Source organism: Bison bison, unplaced genomic scaffold (genome assembly GCF_000754665.1).
Source record: "Bison bison bison isolate TAMUID 2011002044 unplaced genomic scaffold, Bison_UMD1.0 scf7180017864352, whole genome shotgun sequence".
Lineage (NCBI taxonomy): Eukaryota > Metazoa > Chordata > Mammalia > Artiodactyla > Bovidae > Bison > Bison bison.
The window spans coordinates 3,486,416-3,501,651 of NW_011494924.1; the positions used below are offsets into that span (position 1 = coordinate 3,486,416).

Here is a 15,236-nt window from a genome sequence, read left to right on the forward strand (position 1 = left end):
ATGGTATATTTTATCAGTGACGTAACAGATGGTTTATCTGGTTTGGGAGAAAAGTAGTAAATAGCCACCTCCCCTCCCCTGCCCCCCATTTACTTCTTTGAACTTCCAAGAATTTCTGCTAATGGAAATGAAGTCATCTATGTAAACATAATTTTAATATGGGGCTGGAGCAGTTGGGGAAATGCCTTAAGTGAATTTGTTATGATTTAACGTACACTGGGCATAAAATACTGCAGAAATTCACCAACATCTAGATGTATGGGTGTGGGGTTTTCAATCTTATACTCCCACAAGTATGTTTGAAACTATTTCCCATATGCCATATAGTGTGTTGGTCACGATTTCCTTGCAGCTTTAATAAATGAAATGGACTATAAGTATAATTTTAATTTGCATTTCTTATTATAAGTAAGTTTGAAAATTTTTCATGTATTTAAGATCTATTTATATATCCTTTTCAGTGAACTTTCAGTGTACATCATTTTGTGTGTATGTGTGGGGGGTGCTATTTACTAATTTCAGATACGTGTGTGTGTGTGTGTGTGTTTTAATTTTTGCCATGTGGCATATGGGATCTTAGCTCCCCAACCAGGGATCAAACTCACACCCTTTGTAGTGGAAGCAGGGAGTCTTAGCCATCAGACTACCAGGAAAGTCCTGGATGTTAGTATTTTTCTACTTGATTTGTACTAAATAGCACCTTACATATAATGAAAATTAGTCCCTTATCTCAGATAATATGTTGTGGTTTTTTTTCTATTTCTTTTTTGGAAGTTGTGAGTTTTGCAAAATATTTGTGTAGTTGTGTCGTTTATTAACTGTTAAAAATCTGTTAAATTAAGTCAAAAGGCCTTCCCTGTCCTGCTGTGATAAGAATTCTGTTTCATTATTTCTTCTGGTATTTTTATGGCTTTGTTTTATGTATTTGAATCTGTGAATTAAATTTATTCTGTTACAAGGAATTGAGGTATAGGTCTCACTTTCTACATAGCTGCTTAGTTGACCCAACACTATTGATTAGTTCCATCGTTTTTTAAAAATAAAATTTAAGTTAATTAGAGTTAAATAACTATTTCTTTTTCATCACAGATAAAAGGTTTTACATTTTCATGAAATTCATGGGTTAAATAACCATTTTTAGAATTTTATGTGTGTCTAATAAATTTATGTTTTTAAACATTGGAGTTTTGAATTAGCTGTATTTCTGTACAGTAAGATATGAAAGTCTAAATTGGTTGGGTTGGGAATACATCTTTAAAGCTTAGTTTTATATGAACTGTGATTTATTTATAGACATACTAACATATGCCTGATAAACATCTATGTAAATACTGATGTAGATTTTTACAAAATTCTCAGTGGTTTATTCTTTGAGAAAAGAGCAATTGTTCCTGATTGTAACATTTTCATTGTGGAAAATTTGAAGGACACAGAAAAACAGATTACTAAAAATTATCCATATATTCAGAAATTGTTAATATCTAATGTATGCTTGTCAATTTTTCTACTGTTTTTTTATTTTACAAAATTGGGCTCGTACTGCATATACCATTTTGTAACTTTATTTACGAATGAAGCATGAGCATTTTCTTAGGTCCTTACGTGTTCTACTGACACCTTTTTTAAATGACTGAAGATTAAGTTCTCTACATGTTACCTGGATATTTCCCCATTTAACACTGTGAAGAACATTTTTGAATATTAATTTCTCCATATACCTCTGATTACTTTCTTAAAATGGATTCCTAGAAGTAAAAGTTACTAAGTCAGGGCATATTGTTAAGGCTTTTGATAAAGATTACCATATTGCCTTTTTATTGAGCCTGCACTGGTTTGTGATTCCTTCAGCAAAGTGTGAGAGTGGTGGTTTCCTTACAGCCTTACATTTTCTGGGAATTTTTATGTTTGTTCTTTGTAGATTTGATAGATGATGATAGTGGTTTTCAATTTGTAGTTGAACTCACTTTTTTTTTTTATTCCCATAATAGCATTTAAAATAATAAAGTATACTTTTTGAGTAAAGATATTTACAGATACAGTTGATTTTTCTTACAGTAATTGTCTTAATTAAACTTTGTAGGCTATGGATCATCTGCAGTCATTCATTGCAGATTGTGATCGAAGAACAGAAGTGGCTAAGAAAAGATTAGCAGAAACTCAAGAAGAAATTAGTGCTGAAGTTGCAGCGAAGGTAAGATGTTCAATTATTTCATTAATACAAAATAGTTTTACCTTACTATACTTTGAGGTATACTTTTTATGACTTTTTATTTTTTAATAATTATATTTATAGGAGGCCTGGTGTGCTGCAATTCATGGGGTTGCAAAGAGTCGGACACGACTGAGCGACTGATCTGATCTGATTTATAGGAGATTGCAGAGACATATGTAGAGATTTTGCATACTCTTCCTCTAGTCCTCCCCTATGTTAACATCTTACATAATTAATAGTGTCAAAGCCATGAAGTTGATAACTGGGCCAGTCCTTACATTTTATTCACATTTCATTAGTTGTGCATGTGTGTGCAGCTGTATGCAATTTCGTCACATGTGTAACGGTTAACTACCACTGTAATTGAGATACTTAACTGTAGCATCACCACAATACTCCCTCATATTACCCCTTTATAGCCACATTCGTTCCTGTATCTCTCTAGCCCCTGGGTACCACTAATCTATTTTCCATCTCTGTAATTATTTTATTGAATATTGCATAAATGGCATCATGCAGGTTGTATCCTTTTGAGATTGGCTTTTTATAGTCAGTACAACTTCCTTCAGTTTCATACAAGTTGTGTGTATCAGTACCTCATTCTTAGGCAAAAATGTTTTGTTGTGAACTTATGCATAAAGTAGAGAGAAAAGTACAGTGAATCCCAATGAATTCAAAGGCATCAGTCTTCTGCTATTTCATTATTTGAAAAGCAAATTGTAGATGTCATATCATTTCACCTTTAAAACATAACCACAAAATTACATTCATAAAGGTAACAAATTTTTAATATCATCCAATACCCAGAATGAATTCATTTTCCTATGTAGAGTTGGTGTGTTAAATCAGAGTTCCTAAGTCCACATATTGACTTTAGCTGATTTGATGATTCACTGCTTTATAATGTTGTGTACCATTCAGTGTAGTCTGGCACATTTTATGAAAATGCAGAATGGAGACAAAGTTATCCAATAGAGTTTAGGTAACGTCATTAAATGTAGTGCTCAGATATGTGTATACAAAGTGAAATGGATCCCTTGTCTGAGGAGAGGATTATGTATAACCAACTTTTTTCTGGAAAGTTTTCTTAATATGGGGACTATAAAGATAGGTGTCCTAAAGTACATGGGATTTCATATCTCCTGGTAGGAAGAGATCCATAGCAGTTGGCTAGACCCCAGCTATATTGGTTTATAAAGCTTTGTATTAGTTATCCATCACTACAAAAATGCTGACAGGTTACCTCAAAACTTAAAACATTAAGAATTTATTTAGCTCATGAGTCTGTAATCAGTAACTTAAGCTGAAATTGACTAGGCAGTTACTCCTCTAAGCTGGGCTCACTCATGTCTTCTAGTCAGCTGGAGGCCAGAAGTCTGGCCTGAACATATTCTCATGGTGGTAGCAGAGGTGCAATAGTGTCAAGCCCCATCGTACAAGCAGTTTTTAAGCATTCCCTTATGTCATATTTGCTACCATCCTGTTAACCAAAGCCAGTTAGTTACATGGCCAAGTTCAGAGTCAGCGTATGATGGTGTTCACATAGCAAAGGGCACAGGTGCAGGAGGGTGAAGAGCTTTGGTCACTAATGCAGTCTTTCTGTGGCAGATACTTGAGGAAAATACCATTTTGTTAAAGTAGGACAATAGTGATAATACAATTGGAAATTTCTTTGAGGGACAAATATCTTGGATTGAGGGAAATTTAAGGAGTAAAGATTATTGGCACACTACTTTGTTGGGATTGGATGTCAATATCAAATCAAAACCTTTTTTGCTAATTGGCCATATAGGCTGAATACTTACTTTCTAGCCAGAATAAAGACTGTCATGTGCCATTAAAACAATAGGAATGAACTAGATACCCATAACGGTGGTGATGAGGTGGTATATCAGAAGCCAAGGAAAGAAATAATCCCAATGGAAAGGGATGGACCATGGGAGAAAGGTGCCATGCTGGTATACTGAATATTAGTAATATGCCACATGCATATACAAGGCACATTTTCTCATCTCTCACAACCTTGAGAGATAGGTATTATCCCTACTTCTCAGATGAGGAAGTAGATTCGGGTGTGGTAATCTGGCCACAATTACATAGCTGTTAATTGGTTTGGCCATAAACCAGATAGATATGTTGGACTTTAAAGCCATATCTTCACTTTAAAGAATATCCCCCAATTCATTTCTTTTACTCATATTTGAGCGTATCTTAGGCATTGGAAATACAAAAATGGCATACAGAGTAATGTGATACAGATAAAATAATTGTCATAGAAGATACAAAGATGGCACAAAGGAGTGTATGATGCTCTCTGCTTAAGTGTCTTAAGTGAGGGTGAGGTGTGACTATTGATTGTTCACATAATAGACTGTTCAGTTGGATCTTACTGAAAGGATAGACACGCATGAGGCAGATAAAGGAGATAATGGACGACATCCTAGCAAGAGAGAGCAGTATGTGGAAAGTCAGAGAGGAAGAAAACAACAGGGTGAGTTTGGGAAACATAACAGATTTGTTGTGAAGTCAGAGAACAGAAAGAGATGGTTTGGAAAGGTACAGAGTTCCAGAATGTGGAAGAAAATGTATTTTATACTTGGAATACACTGCCAAAGCAGAGGTTAAAAAGCAGTAGTTATATTGAGATCAGTTGTCTCCCTGAACTCACAAGTAAAGGCAGGCAGGCTCAAAATACTCTAATGTCCACCAATTCATTTATGATATGCTCAGAAAGCATTAGTTATATTGCCTTAGATAGCTCAAACGTCTTTTCTGAACACTTACGAAATATTTTGAACTTTGGTACGTGCTGATTTTTATTCATGATCATCTTTTCTGTTTCTTTCTAGGCAGAACGTGTTCATGAGTTAAATGAAGAAATTGGCAAATTGTTGGCCAAGGTGGAGCAGCTAGGAGCTGAAGGAAATGTGGAGGAATCCCAGAAAGTAATGGATGAAGTGGAAAAAGCACGGGCAAAAAAAAGAGAAGCAGAGGTAGTTTATAGTTACAGTTTCTAGAGCCTTAGCATCTGTACTTCCAAAAGAACATATATTTGATCAGAAGTTACTGAAAAGTTAAAGGAAATTTAAACCAGTTTAAAAATAAATATCTAGTTTATGTCGTGCCAGTGGGTTATATATCAAAACTAGTGGTTGTTTTGGAATTTAGAGTCATTGATCTGTTGAAATTGAAATTACCTAAACAACGTCTCAAGGAGATCAGCCCTGGGATTTCTTTGGAAGGAATGATGCTAAAGCTGTAACTCCAGTACTTTGGCCACCTCATGCGAAGAGTTGACTCATTGGAAAAGACTCTGATGCTGGGAGGGATTGGGGGCAGGAGGAGAAGGGGAGGGCAGAGGATGAGATGGCTGGATGGCATCACTGACTCGATGGACGTGAGTCTGTGTGAACTCCGGGAATTGGTGATGGACAGGGAGGCCTGGCGTGCTGCGATTCATGGAGTCGTGAAGAGTTGGACACGACTAAGCGAGTAAACTGAACTGAACTGAAACGTCTCTCACACACACAGACACACACATACAGTATTCATATCCATGGTCACTATGATACCCTACCCCCTTCTCCATCCCCATGCAACTATAGTATTCTCCCTTTTCTTCCTTCCTCATTATAGTCTGCTAGCACACTGGAAGCCTCCTCTCATTCTTCTTCGACAGCACAGCTCAAAATCTGCTATCCTGCAGACAAAGTTCTATTTTTTTTTTTCCCTCCCCCCGATATTTTTCAGGAAATCAAATACCTTCAAATAAGATTGTACTCTCCCCTTTTGCTATAGTCTCCATTGTTTTTAACTGTATCACAGCTGGGTGTAATTTGTTCTTTTTTTTATAGTGTTTTGAGGCAGAAGCTTAGAGCATTGATTCAGTTTATTTTATTGATTTATTTTTCATTTTTTACTTCTACTGAAGTGTAGTTGATTTACAGTGTTGTGTTAATTTCTGGGCTTCCCAGGTGGTGCTAGTGATAAAGAAACTGCCTGCCAATGCAAGTTAGACCTAAGAGACACTGGTTTGATCCCTAGGTCGGGAAGATCCCCTGAAGGAGGGCATGGCAACCCACTCCAGTATTCTTGCCTGGAGAATCACTTGGACAGAGGAGCCTGGCAGGCTACCGTCCATGGGGTTGCAAAGAGTCGGACACGACTGAAGCAACTTAGCAGGCCCAGCAAAGTGACTCAGTCATTACATATTTTTTTTCTTTGCCATTATATTTTATCATGAATTATGAAATATACATATAGTTCCTGTGCTATACAGTAGAACTTTGTTGTTCATCCATACTGTATATCATAGTTTGTGTCTGCTATTCCCAAGCTTCCAATCCTTCCCTCCTCCAACCCCCTTGGATCATTCTTCTAACCACAGCAATAGCATCTCATAGATTTTCATATGTTGTGTTTTTATTTTCATTCATTTCTAAATATTTGCTAATATTGCTTATGATTTCTTTTCTGACCTGTGGGTTTTAAGAGATCTGTTTAGTCTTTATTTTCACTGATTTTAATTCTGTTGTGGTCAGAAAACATGTTGTGATTTCAGTTCTCTTAAATATGTCAGTACACTGGTTTTGTGACCCTGCCTATGGCCTGTCTTAGTGAATGTTCCATTTGCACTTGAATGATACTCTGCCTTGTTAAATGAAGTGTTCTGTAAATGTCCTTTGAGTGAAGATAGTTGATAGATTTTTTCAACTTACCTATATCGTGTTGGTTTTCCTGCCTACTTACTCTGCTATTAATATTTACTGAGAGGAGTGGTTGAAGTCTAATTGTAGATTTGTTTCTTTATGCTTTCCATTTAGTCACTTTTTGCTTCATCTATTTTGAAGCTCTGTTATTAGCTTAATACACATTTAAGATTTTTATGTCTTTTGATTAATTTAACCCTTTGTTTTGAAATGTCCTTCTCTCTCCCTATTAATGTCCCTTGTTTTGAACTATCCTTTGTCTGATTATAATAAAAGATTCTAGCTTTTTTTACAAGTTGGAGTTGTATACTATAAACTCTAGAGAAACCACTGGAGCAGAAAAAGAGGTATAGTGAAAGTGAAGTCGCTCAGTCGTGTCCAACTCTTTGCGACACCATGGACTGTAGCCTATCAGGCTCCTCCATCCACGGGATTTTCCAGGCAAGAGTGCTGGAGTGGATTGCCATTTCCTTCTCCAGGGGACCTTCCCGACCCAGGAATCAAACCCGGGTCTCCCGCATTGCAGGCAAACACTTTACCGTCTGAGTCTCAATAGTCCAATTAAAAAGAGATTGTGAGACTAGATTTACAACAAAAAGAAATAAGACTTAACTGTGTACTAGCTGCAGGAAACCCACTCTAAATACAGAGACACAGATTAAAGGTTCTAGGCTGGGAAAAGGTATACCAAGTAGCCATTCTAGGTAGTTTTAATTTCTTAATATTAGGATTTTTTAAAATGTAGTTAATGTCAATGCAGAAAATAAACAGTTTGTGGTACCACCATGGTCTCTAAGCCTAAAGCCTTTCATTTCTCCCTAAGCAGAAAGAGGAGGAATAATAAGGCACAAAAATTGAGTTGACCTGTGCTTTCTTGTGCTTTCGGATTTTCTTTTTTAAAATATTTTATTTTGAAATATTTTAAGAAAAGTAAAAAAAAAAAAAAAATATCGGGTGAAGAATTCTCTATATCCTTCACACAGACTCTTCAAATGGTAGCATATTACCACATTAGCTTTATCATTCTCTTCCTACATCAGTGTGTGTGTGTATTTGAACTGTTTGACAATAAGTTATAAAAATGATGCCTATTTATCCCTAAATACTTCAGTGTGTATTTCATAAAAACAAGGATATCTTACTATATAACCACAGTACCAGTTGTCTGAATCACAGAATAATATTGTTACAATACTATTAATCTGAAGACTTTGTTCATATTTTACCATTTGTCCCAATAATGTTCATTTTCAGAAAAGAAAAACTTTTGCTTAAGATCCAGTCCAGGATCATGTATTGCATTTTAGTTGTTATGTCTTACTCTAATCTTATTTAATCTGGTACCTCAGTCTTTGTCTTACATGGTCTTGACCATTTTGAAAAGTATAGACCTGTTATTCTGTAAAATGTCCTTCACTTTGGATTTGCTCAATATTTCTTTCTCATTAGATTTTTGAGAGGAATACCACTGAAACAATGTCATAGCCTATCAAAGGCATTAGTGGTTTGTTTACATGTATACCTGTACCTCCTCCCTCTAGAGCCTCCCTTCCACCCCACCCCTTTAGGTCATCAAGGACACGGTGCCATACAGCAGCTTCCCACTAGCTGTCTGTTTTACACGTGGTAACATGTGATTTTGTCGTTAAGTCATGTCCGACTCTTGCAAGTCCATGGACTGTAGCCTGCCAGGCTCCTCTGTCCATGGAATTTCCCAGGCACGAATACTGGATTGGGTTGCCATTTCCTTCTCCAGGGGATCTTTCTGACCCAGGAATCAAAGTTGGGTCTCCTGCATTGCAGGTAGATTGTACCAGCTGAGCTAATAGGAAATCCCTAGAAATGGGAGAAATGTCTTATTTAGGAAGAAAATATTTGCAAATGAAGCAGCAGACAATGGATTAATCTCCAAAATACACAAACAGCTCATACAGCTCAGTATTTAAAAAAAAAAAAAAAAAAAAGAAAAAAAAAATTGGTATACAAAAACTGGGCCCAAAGTGGAGACTGCATTTTATTATTTTTTGAAAAAATTTCACTCGTTTATTTTTGGCTGCATGTGGTCTTTCTCTAGTTGTGGCAAGTGGGGGCTACTCTCCAGTTGTGGTGCAGTGGCTGCTTTTGTTGCGGAGCACGGGCTCTGGAGTGCTGGCTCAGTAGATGTGCTGTGTGGGATCTTCCCAGACCAGGGATTGAACTGGTGTCCTTTGCTTTGCAAGGCGGATGCTTAAAGAACCTCCTATAGATTTTCTCCAGCAGTGTCCACTTATATTTCCTTAGCCAAAGCTATGTGGAAACTTGGAAATGTCATGCTTTTATATGGGCATGCTGCTGCCTCAAACAAATCAGAATTCTGTCAGTATAAGGAAAAAGGGTAGAGTGGATGCACAAATACACTAATTTATTATCTCCTTAGTATAAGTAAAATGATGAGTCCAAGACCTCTTAATCTCAGTAAGGCACCTTTCATCTATGTCTTATAGAGCCGCTCTGTTTGAGGCGAAGTTTTTTGTAGGCCTTGTCTGTATTTACATCGTGGGGAGAACGATACGTGGAAGGAAGCTGTAACAGTATGGAAGGCGTGCATTCCTTTTCTGCAAGCATGGGCGGCGACTACCTTGATTCTTCACTAGTGTATATTTTTGAGGTTGCTGCATCTCATTTTTAACAAAAAAATACAGAAAACAGAAAGAGAAAACCTTTGAAGAAAGTTATATCCTGTTAATGTTATTGTAGTTCTGGCAAAAGGTAATTTGAGGCTCTGATCTTTCATTTCTAGTGGAGAAGTCTTGAGGACGGAGGATGGGAGTAAGGGGGGGAAATCTGTTTCATGACAAAATAGCCATACTTTCGTATGTTCACTAGAAGCATTTTTTTTTGTATGAACATAGTGAATTTTGTTTAATTGTGTGATTTGAATGCAGTTTATATGAACATGGTTTTTCTCACTTTTGTTTAGGAAGTTTATCGGAATTCTATGCCCGCTTCCAGTTTCCAGCAGCAGAAACTTCGAGTCTGTGAAGTTTGCTCTGCCTATTTAGGTCTTCATGATAATGACAGACGACTGGCTGATCATTTTGGGGGTAAACTGCACCTGGGATTTATTGAAATAAGAGAGAAGCTTGAAGAATTAAAGGTACATTGGTAAATTAATATCCCACACTTTTTACAGTTATAGCCACTCATTTTGTGTAGTATTTTTCTTTGATATTGAAGACTATTCTTAACTGTGATTCTGTTAATAATTCAGATTATAGGATTTTGTGTAGGATTGTAAATGGAAATAGCTTGTTTAATGGATATCTGACAAACTTTAAAAATCCTCTTATTCTTGGTGGAGATAATATTTTCTCTTGGACATTATATTGAATCAGGTAGGAATCTTGCAAACTGGGTTAGAAAATCCTACAAGCCCCCTAAAATTTCCAATGATACTTTCTTTAAAAAAAAAAAAAAAACTGGTAATGTTAATATAACATTTAAAGGAAGATTAAAAAAATGATAATATTTTAAATATTTTGCAGTTCACTAAATAGCAGATTTTAAAACCTCTAGTTTTATGCTTCTGCTCCCACTTGAGAAAGCTTAGAAACCTATTTTTTTAAATGGACAGTCTGTGTCATTTAAATAGGCTGATGTGAGAAAGGCAACACAACTCTTACTTGTCTGCCAAATTCTTCTGAGAAGATAAACAAAGACAGAAAAGGATATTTCTAAACCATTGAAAGTGAGCACAGTCAATGGATAGGGCCAGTTTACTTTTCAGCAGTCTGATGTGGCTAGCTGTTTTTTGTCTTTTTTTAATTGGCACTGTCGCATTTTGTCATGAATTGAGGACTTTCTTAAAGATGGCAAACACCAGTAGTGACTTCTTGTGTAGTTATCACTGAAATTAACCCAGCATCCATAGCTGGGCATTTAAAATAATGTAGAATCAAATCACCTAGGGATTTCTCCATATTTTTAGTTTATTGTGAGCTCTTGTCCAGTATTCTGAGTAACTTAGATGATCTTGGGTAAGTTTTTTGAAATTACAAATGTGTCACCATAGCAAATGATCATTGGGCTCAAAGATAAAAATGGTACCTGATTGGGTACCAAATACAGACCTAGAAGCAGAACTGTTGAGCATTTCACTGGTATTTTTATTTTATTTTATTTTATTTTTATTTCTTTTGTTGTTAGTTTATCACTGGTATTTTTAAAAGTAGTAGCATCAGGATTGTAACTAGAAGTCAACAGAAGACATTTCTGTGTTGGAAATCATAGAGCATGGAAATAGTGATTTATAATGATTGATTTTTTTAAATCATTTTTAAAGAATTTAGAAGATATAAGAGGAGAAAAATCTTAAAAGTGATTTGGAAATATCATTAAGAAGTCATAGAGAAATATGAAATTTTATATGAAAGGGAGGAAAGATTTTGGAAACCAGACTTGTAAGTGTAGTGATTAAACCTGACAAAACTTCAAATTGAATTGGTATTAAAAAGTTTTGATATTCGATATGGTAAAGTTGAGGATAATGCTAAGAATGGGCCCGGTAAATAATGCTTCTCATTTAATATTATTTTGAACTGTCGTTGTGTTTTAAGAGAGTTGTAGCTGAGAAGCAGGAGAAAAGAAACCAAGAACGCCTGAAAAGAAGAGAAGAAAGGGAGAGAGAAGAAAGGGAGAAGCTGAGGAGGTATGGCGTGATCACTGGAGTGGTCCAAGGACCTGAAGTGGGGCATAAAAAAAGATGTGATGGCGCATAAGATTTTAGACATCAGTAAATCTGGACTTGGGAAATTTCTGTTTACTCTTAAAAATATTACTATATGAAACAGTGTTTATTCAAGTATATTAACTAAAGACTGTTTAAGTCCAGGAGATTTCCTTCAAAATGTATGGAAGAGGGAGCCAAGAGCGCCTCACATCTTTGTGTTTAGTAAGATAACAAGGCCCATTTCTAGCCCTTTGATTACCATAATAGGCTCACTTTGAGCTAGACTGGCACAGAACTATTTTATGGTACATACTTGTTGATAGAAGGGCTGGGTGTTTTTTGTTTTTTTTTTAATCTGTTTCACTGATTATTTTACATGCTACTTTGATTATCTATTTGTTCAATTTAGAAGCTATAAACTGTTAAAACTTTTATTAATTTAATATAATAGCTAAATGTGCACAGTTCTTTTTATATTGGTATATTGATAAAATCAGGATTCTTCATATTTAGAACGTGTGCATGTTCTGGATCATTGTTACCCATTGGCAGCATGTTGTGTGATAACATGTTTAAAAACTTAAACAATTTTCAGATGGAGGGATGTGCCAGAAAAGATTTACCTATCATTCTAACTTACAGTGTTTCCTTAATGATATTATATTGCTCTGAAATTTAAATAGCTTCTCTTCAGTAGATGTTCCTAAGTTAATTAAAACCTTTGATAATATGTGACTCAGCTATGTCACCTTCCTCCAAGCTTTGAGATTGTTACATGCAATCTATTTCAAGACACTTAAACTGACTTCATTTTTGTTACATGGCTTGTAACAGGTAATCTCTTTGCACTTTGATGACAAAAATGAAACAAAGCTATATATGGACATGTTCCTGTTTAGAGGAAGTGCTTTTATTCTTCCATTGATATATTTTCTTCATTTACTAGTAAATTTTACCTTAGAGCTTTATCCCTGTTCTCTTTTGTGTATACTAAGTTTCCATGGAAATAGCACCCAGTATTGTAATATTTAAGATAATACAAATGGAATTTGAATCTCAGTTTAAGTTAAAATTCAACAGAATATACTGCCACTAATACAAATTATACATCTGAGATGACAGCCAAATAAGAAAAAGAATTCTTTGCAAGACTACATTTTCACATCTGTCAGAGATGAAAGTACATCACATCTTACTCTTCTAATGCCACATTTCTTTTAATATTGGTTATGAAATGTTAACGCTATTTCAGAAATGTTTAAAAAAATTTTTTTTAAACTATCTGTGAACTTGAAGGACCCTAAGTATGGAAAATGAGGAAATTACTAGTAAGTATAAAATTATACACAAAATTGGGATTCCAACTATGGTGTTGAAAGGATAATGATAAAAACTATTATCACTTTACTAGATGCTTACTGTGTGCCAGATACTGTGCTAATAAGTAAGACTTCCTGTATTTATTTATCTATTACTTGAAAGCTCCCGGTGAATTTTTTATTATTATTCCTCTTTTTCAAATGGCAAACTAAGCTGCAGGAAGATAAATAATCTGCCCAGGCCACACAGATAGTGAGTGATGGAAACAGTTATGGCTTATATGAGGCTCAGTCCACATTCATGTTCCAACCAAGCTATATACACTCCACTAAAAAAAACCCTTTGACTTCCTGGTAACCGTAATACTTGCTCTTACTATCTGTTGAGCTTTAATTGTGTACTGGGCAACATGAAGAGTACTTTGTATCAGAGAATTGTGTGTCATATTAAGAAACATTGTAAGATTGAATTGAGTGTTCTAGGGGTTATTGTATGAGGTGATAATTCCAGGGTATGTGCCCCTCAGAAGTTCTGATCTAAGAGGGAAAGACGAAATGACAGATGTAAATAACAAAGAATTCTTTCCAGGTTGGGAGGTGGTTTTTGGAGAATTAGTGAATTGCATTGTGTTTTAAGTCTTCTAAGAGCCAGGTAGCCTAGGTAAGGGATGTGCCAGAGTGAGAAAGTCTGTAAAGTTTGTGGTGCTTTTTGGGAAAATTTGTGTATACACACATGTGCCTTGTATTTATAAAAGTAATATAAAAATTAGAAATGGGAATGTAATTTTAATACCACATTGTACCCTTTCTTCCTTATTTATAGTTATTTTTCTAAAAACAGAATTCTTTTTTTAGGTCTCGCTCACATAGCAAGAATCCTAAAAGGTAGGTATTATACAAGATAAGTGGTGAAGCTGTGTTTTCTGAGGGTAGTGAATGAGAATTTATTAGTTCTCTTAATTCTTTTGTAGTGCATATTTGAGCAGTGTCATTTGAGAAGTTGGTCAGAAGATACTCATGAGCTACAGTTTAATTTTATCAGAATAAATTATATACAGTGCCCTGAAGTTACAGAGAAAGCTAAAAATATTTCAGAATATTTCATTAAAATCTTATTTAGAAGCTGAGTATACATGTGACAAGATTTATTTTTTAAAAATCAGTTTGGGTGGTACATCTAAGAAACACATTCTAAGAGGTTGTATCTGTTCAAAATACAAATAAATAGTTGGATATGTTTTGAATGAGGGAATCCATGATGAGTTAATTAAGGGAAACGAAAATGTTGGTTTGCACCCAAGCTAGACTTGGGCTTCATTACATCTCCCTTTGCACAGGTATCAGATAAAGCTTTAATGGGGCATTTTACATCCATAAAAGAGGAAGAGGAGAAGACTTAATTTTGATCTTTGGCCCTAGTATTGGTGGACTTTCTGAAGCTTTTTCCCCAAATTCTTCCATTGCTCTCACTCAAATCACATCTTCTTTTTGAAACCTTCTACGTATTCTTGACTTTAAAGAATAAGAGCGTTTGCTGTTATGAAAGCAAAACCTTGTGTTTCTATTAAACGTCCCTTAGTACTTTTTAGTATTTTTTTTTAGTACTAAGTACTACTTAGTACTTTTTTTTTGGTGGCAGGGAGAGGGTTCCCTTGTAGCTCAGTTGGTAAAGAATCCGCCTGCAGTGCAAGAGACCTGGGTTTGATCCCTGAGTCAGGGATTTCCCCTGGAGAAGAAAATGGCAACCCACTCCAGTATCCTTGCCTTGGAAAATCTCATGGACAGAGGAGCCTGGTGGGCTGCAGTCCATGGGGTCGCAAAGAGTTGGGCATGACTGAGCGACTAACACTTACTTAGTACTTTTTAGCATCTTTCAGTGGTATTTCTGCATAAAACACTAAAAAACTAAGACATTAGTCAGGACCAGTTGTATCAGCTAATTTATATGGTTGTGAGTTTCTCAGTCCAGGATGAGAAGTAGAAATATTAAATGATGATTTTTTTTTACTGATTGGTTACTGCAGGCTTGTCCCTTCATTGGAGAGAAATTTAAACTCTTTGTACACAGAACATCCTTAGATATTCAGGCTAGAAATTTAATTTCTGCTACCCTAGTCCAAGCCACTTTTTACCTCGCTATTTACAGTAGCCTTTTAACAAGTCTCTTAATTTCTGTTCATGTCCACGTCCCTTTTTGGCCTCAATCTGTTTTTTACACATTAGCCAAAATGTATTCTTTTAAAAAGTGGACTAAAGCAAATCAGCTCTGTCTTCAAACCTTCTAAAGG

General features: G+C 35.5%; 1 protein-coding gene across 6 annotated transcripts in view; it reads left to right on the plus strand.

The window, feature by feature from the left end:
* LOC104999369 (putative RNA-binding protein Luc7-like 2) overlaps positions 1 to 15,236 on the plus strand; it is a 56,358-nt gene that overhangs the window by 33,711 nt on the left and 7,411 nt on the right. For all 6 annotated transcript variants that reach the window (XM_010854938.1, XM_010854937.1, XM_010854942.1 and 3 more), the window contains 5 exons: positions 2,081 to 2,191; positions 5,062 to 5,205; positions 9,881 to 10,057; positions 11,517 to 11,608; positions 13,804 to 13,833. In XM_010854938.1, the coding sequence (XP_010853240.1) occupies positions 2,081 to 2,191; positions 5,062 to 5,205; positions 9,881 to 10,057; positions 11,517 to 11,608; positions 13,804 to 13,833 (554 nt within the window). The remainder of the gene's footprint in view (positions 1 to 2,080; positions 2,192 to 5,061; positions 5,206 to 9,880; positions 10,058 to 11,516; positions 11,609 to 13,803; positions 13,834 to 15,236) is intronic.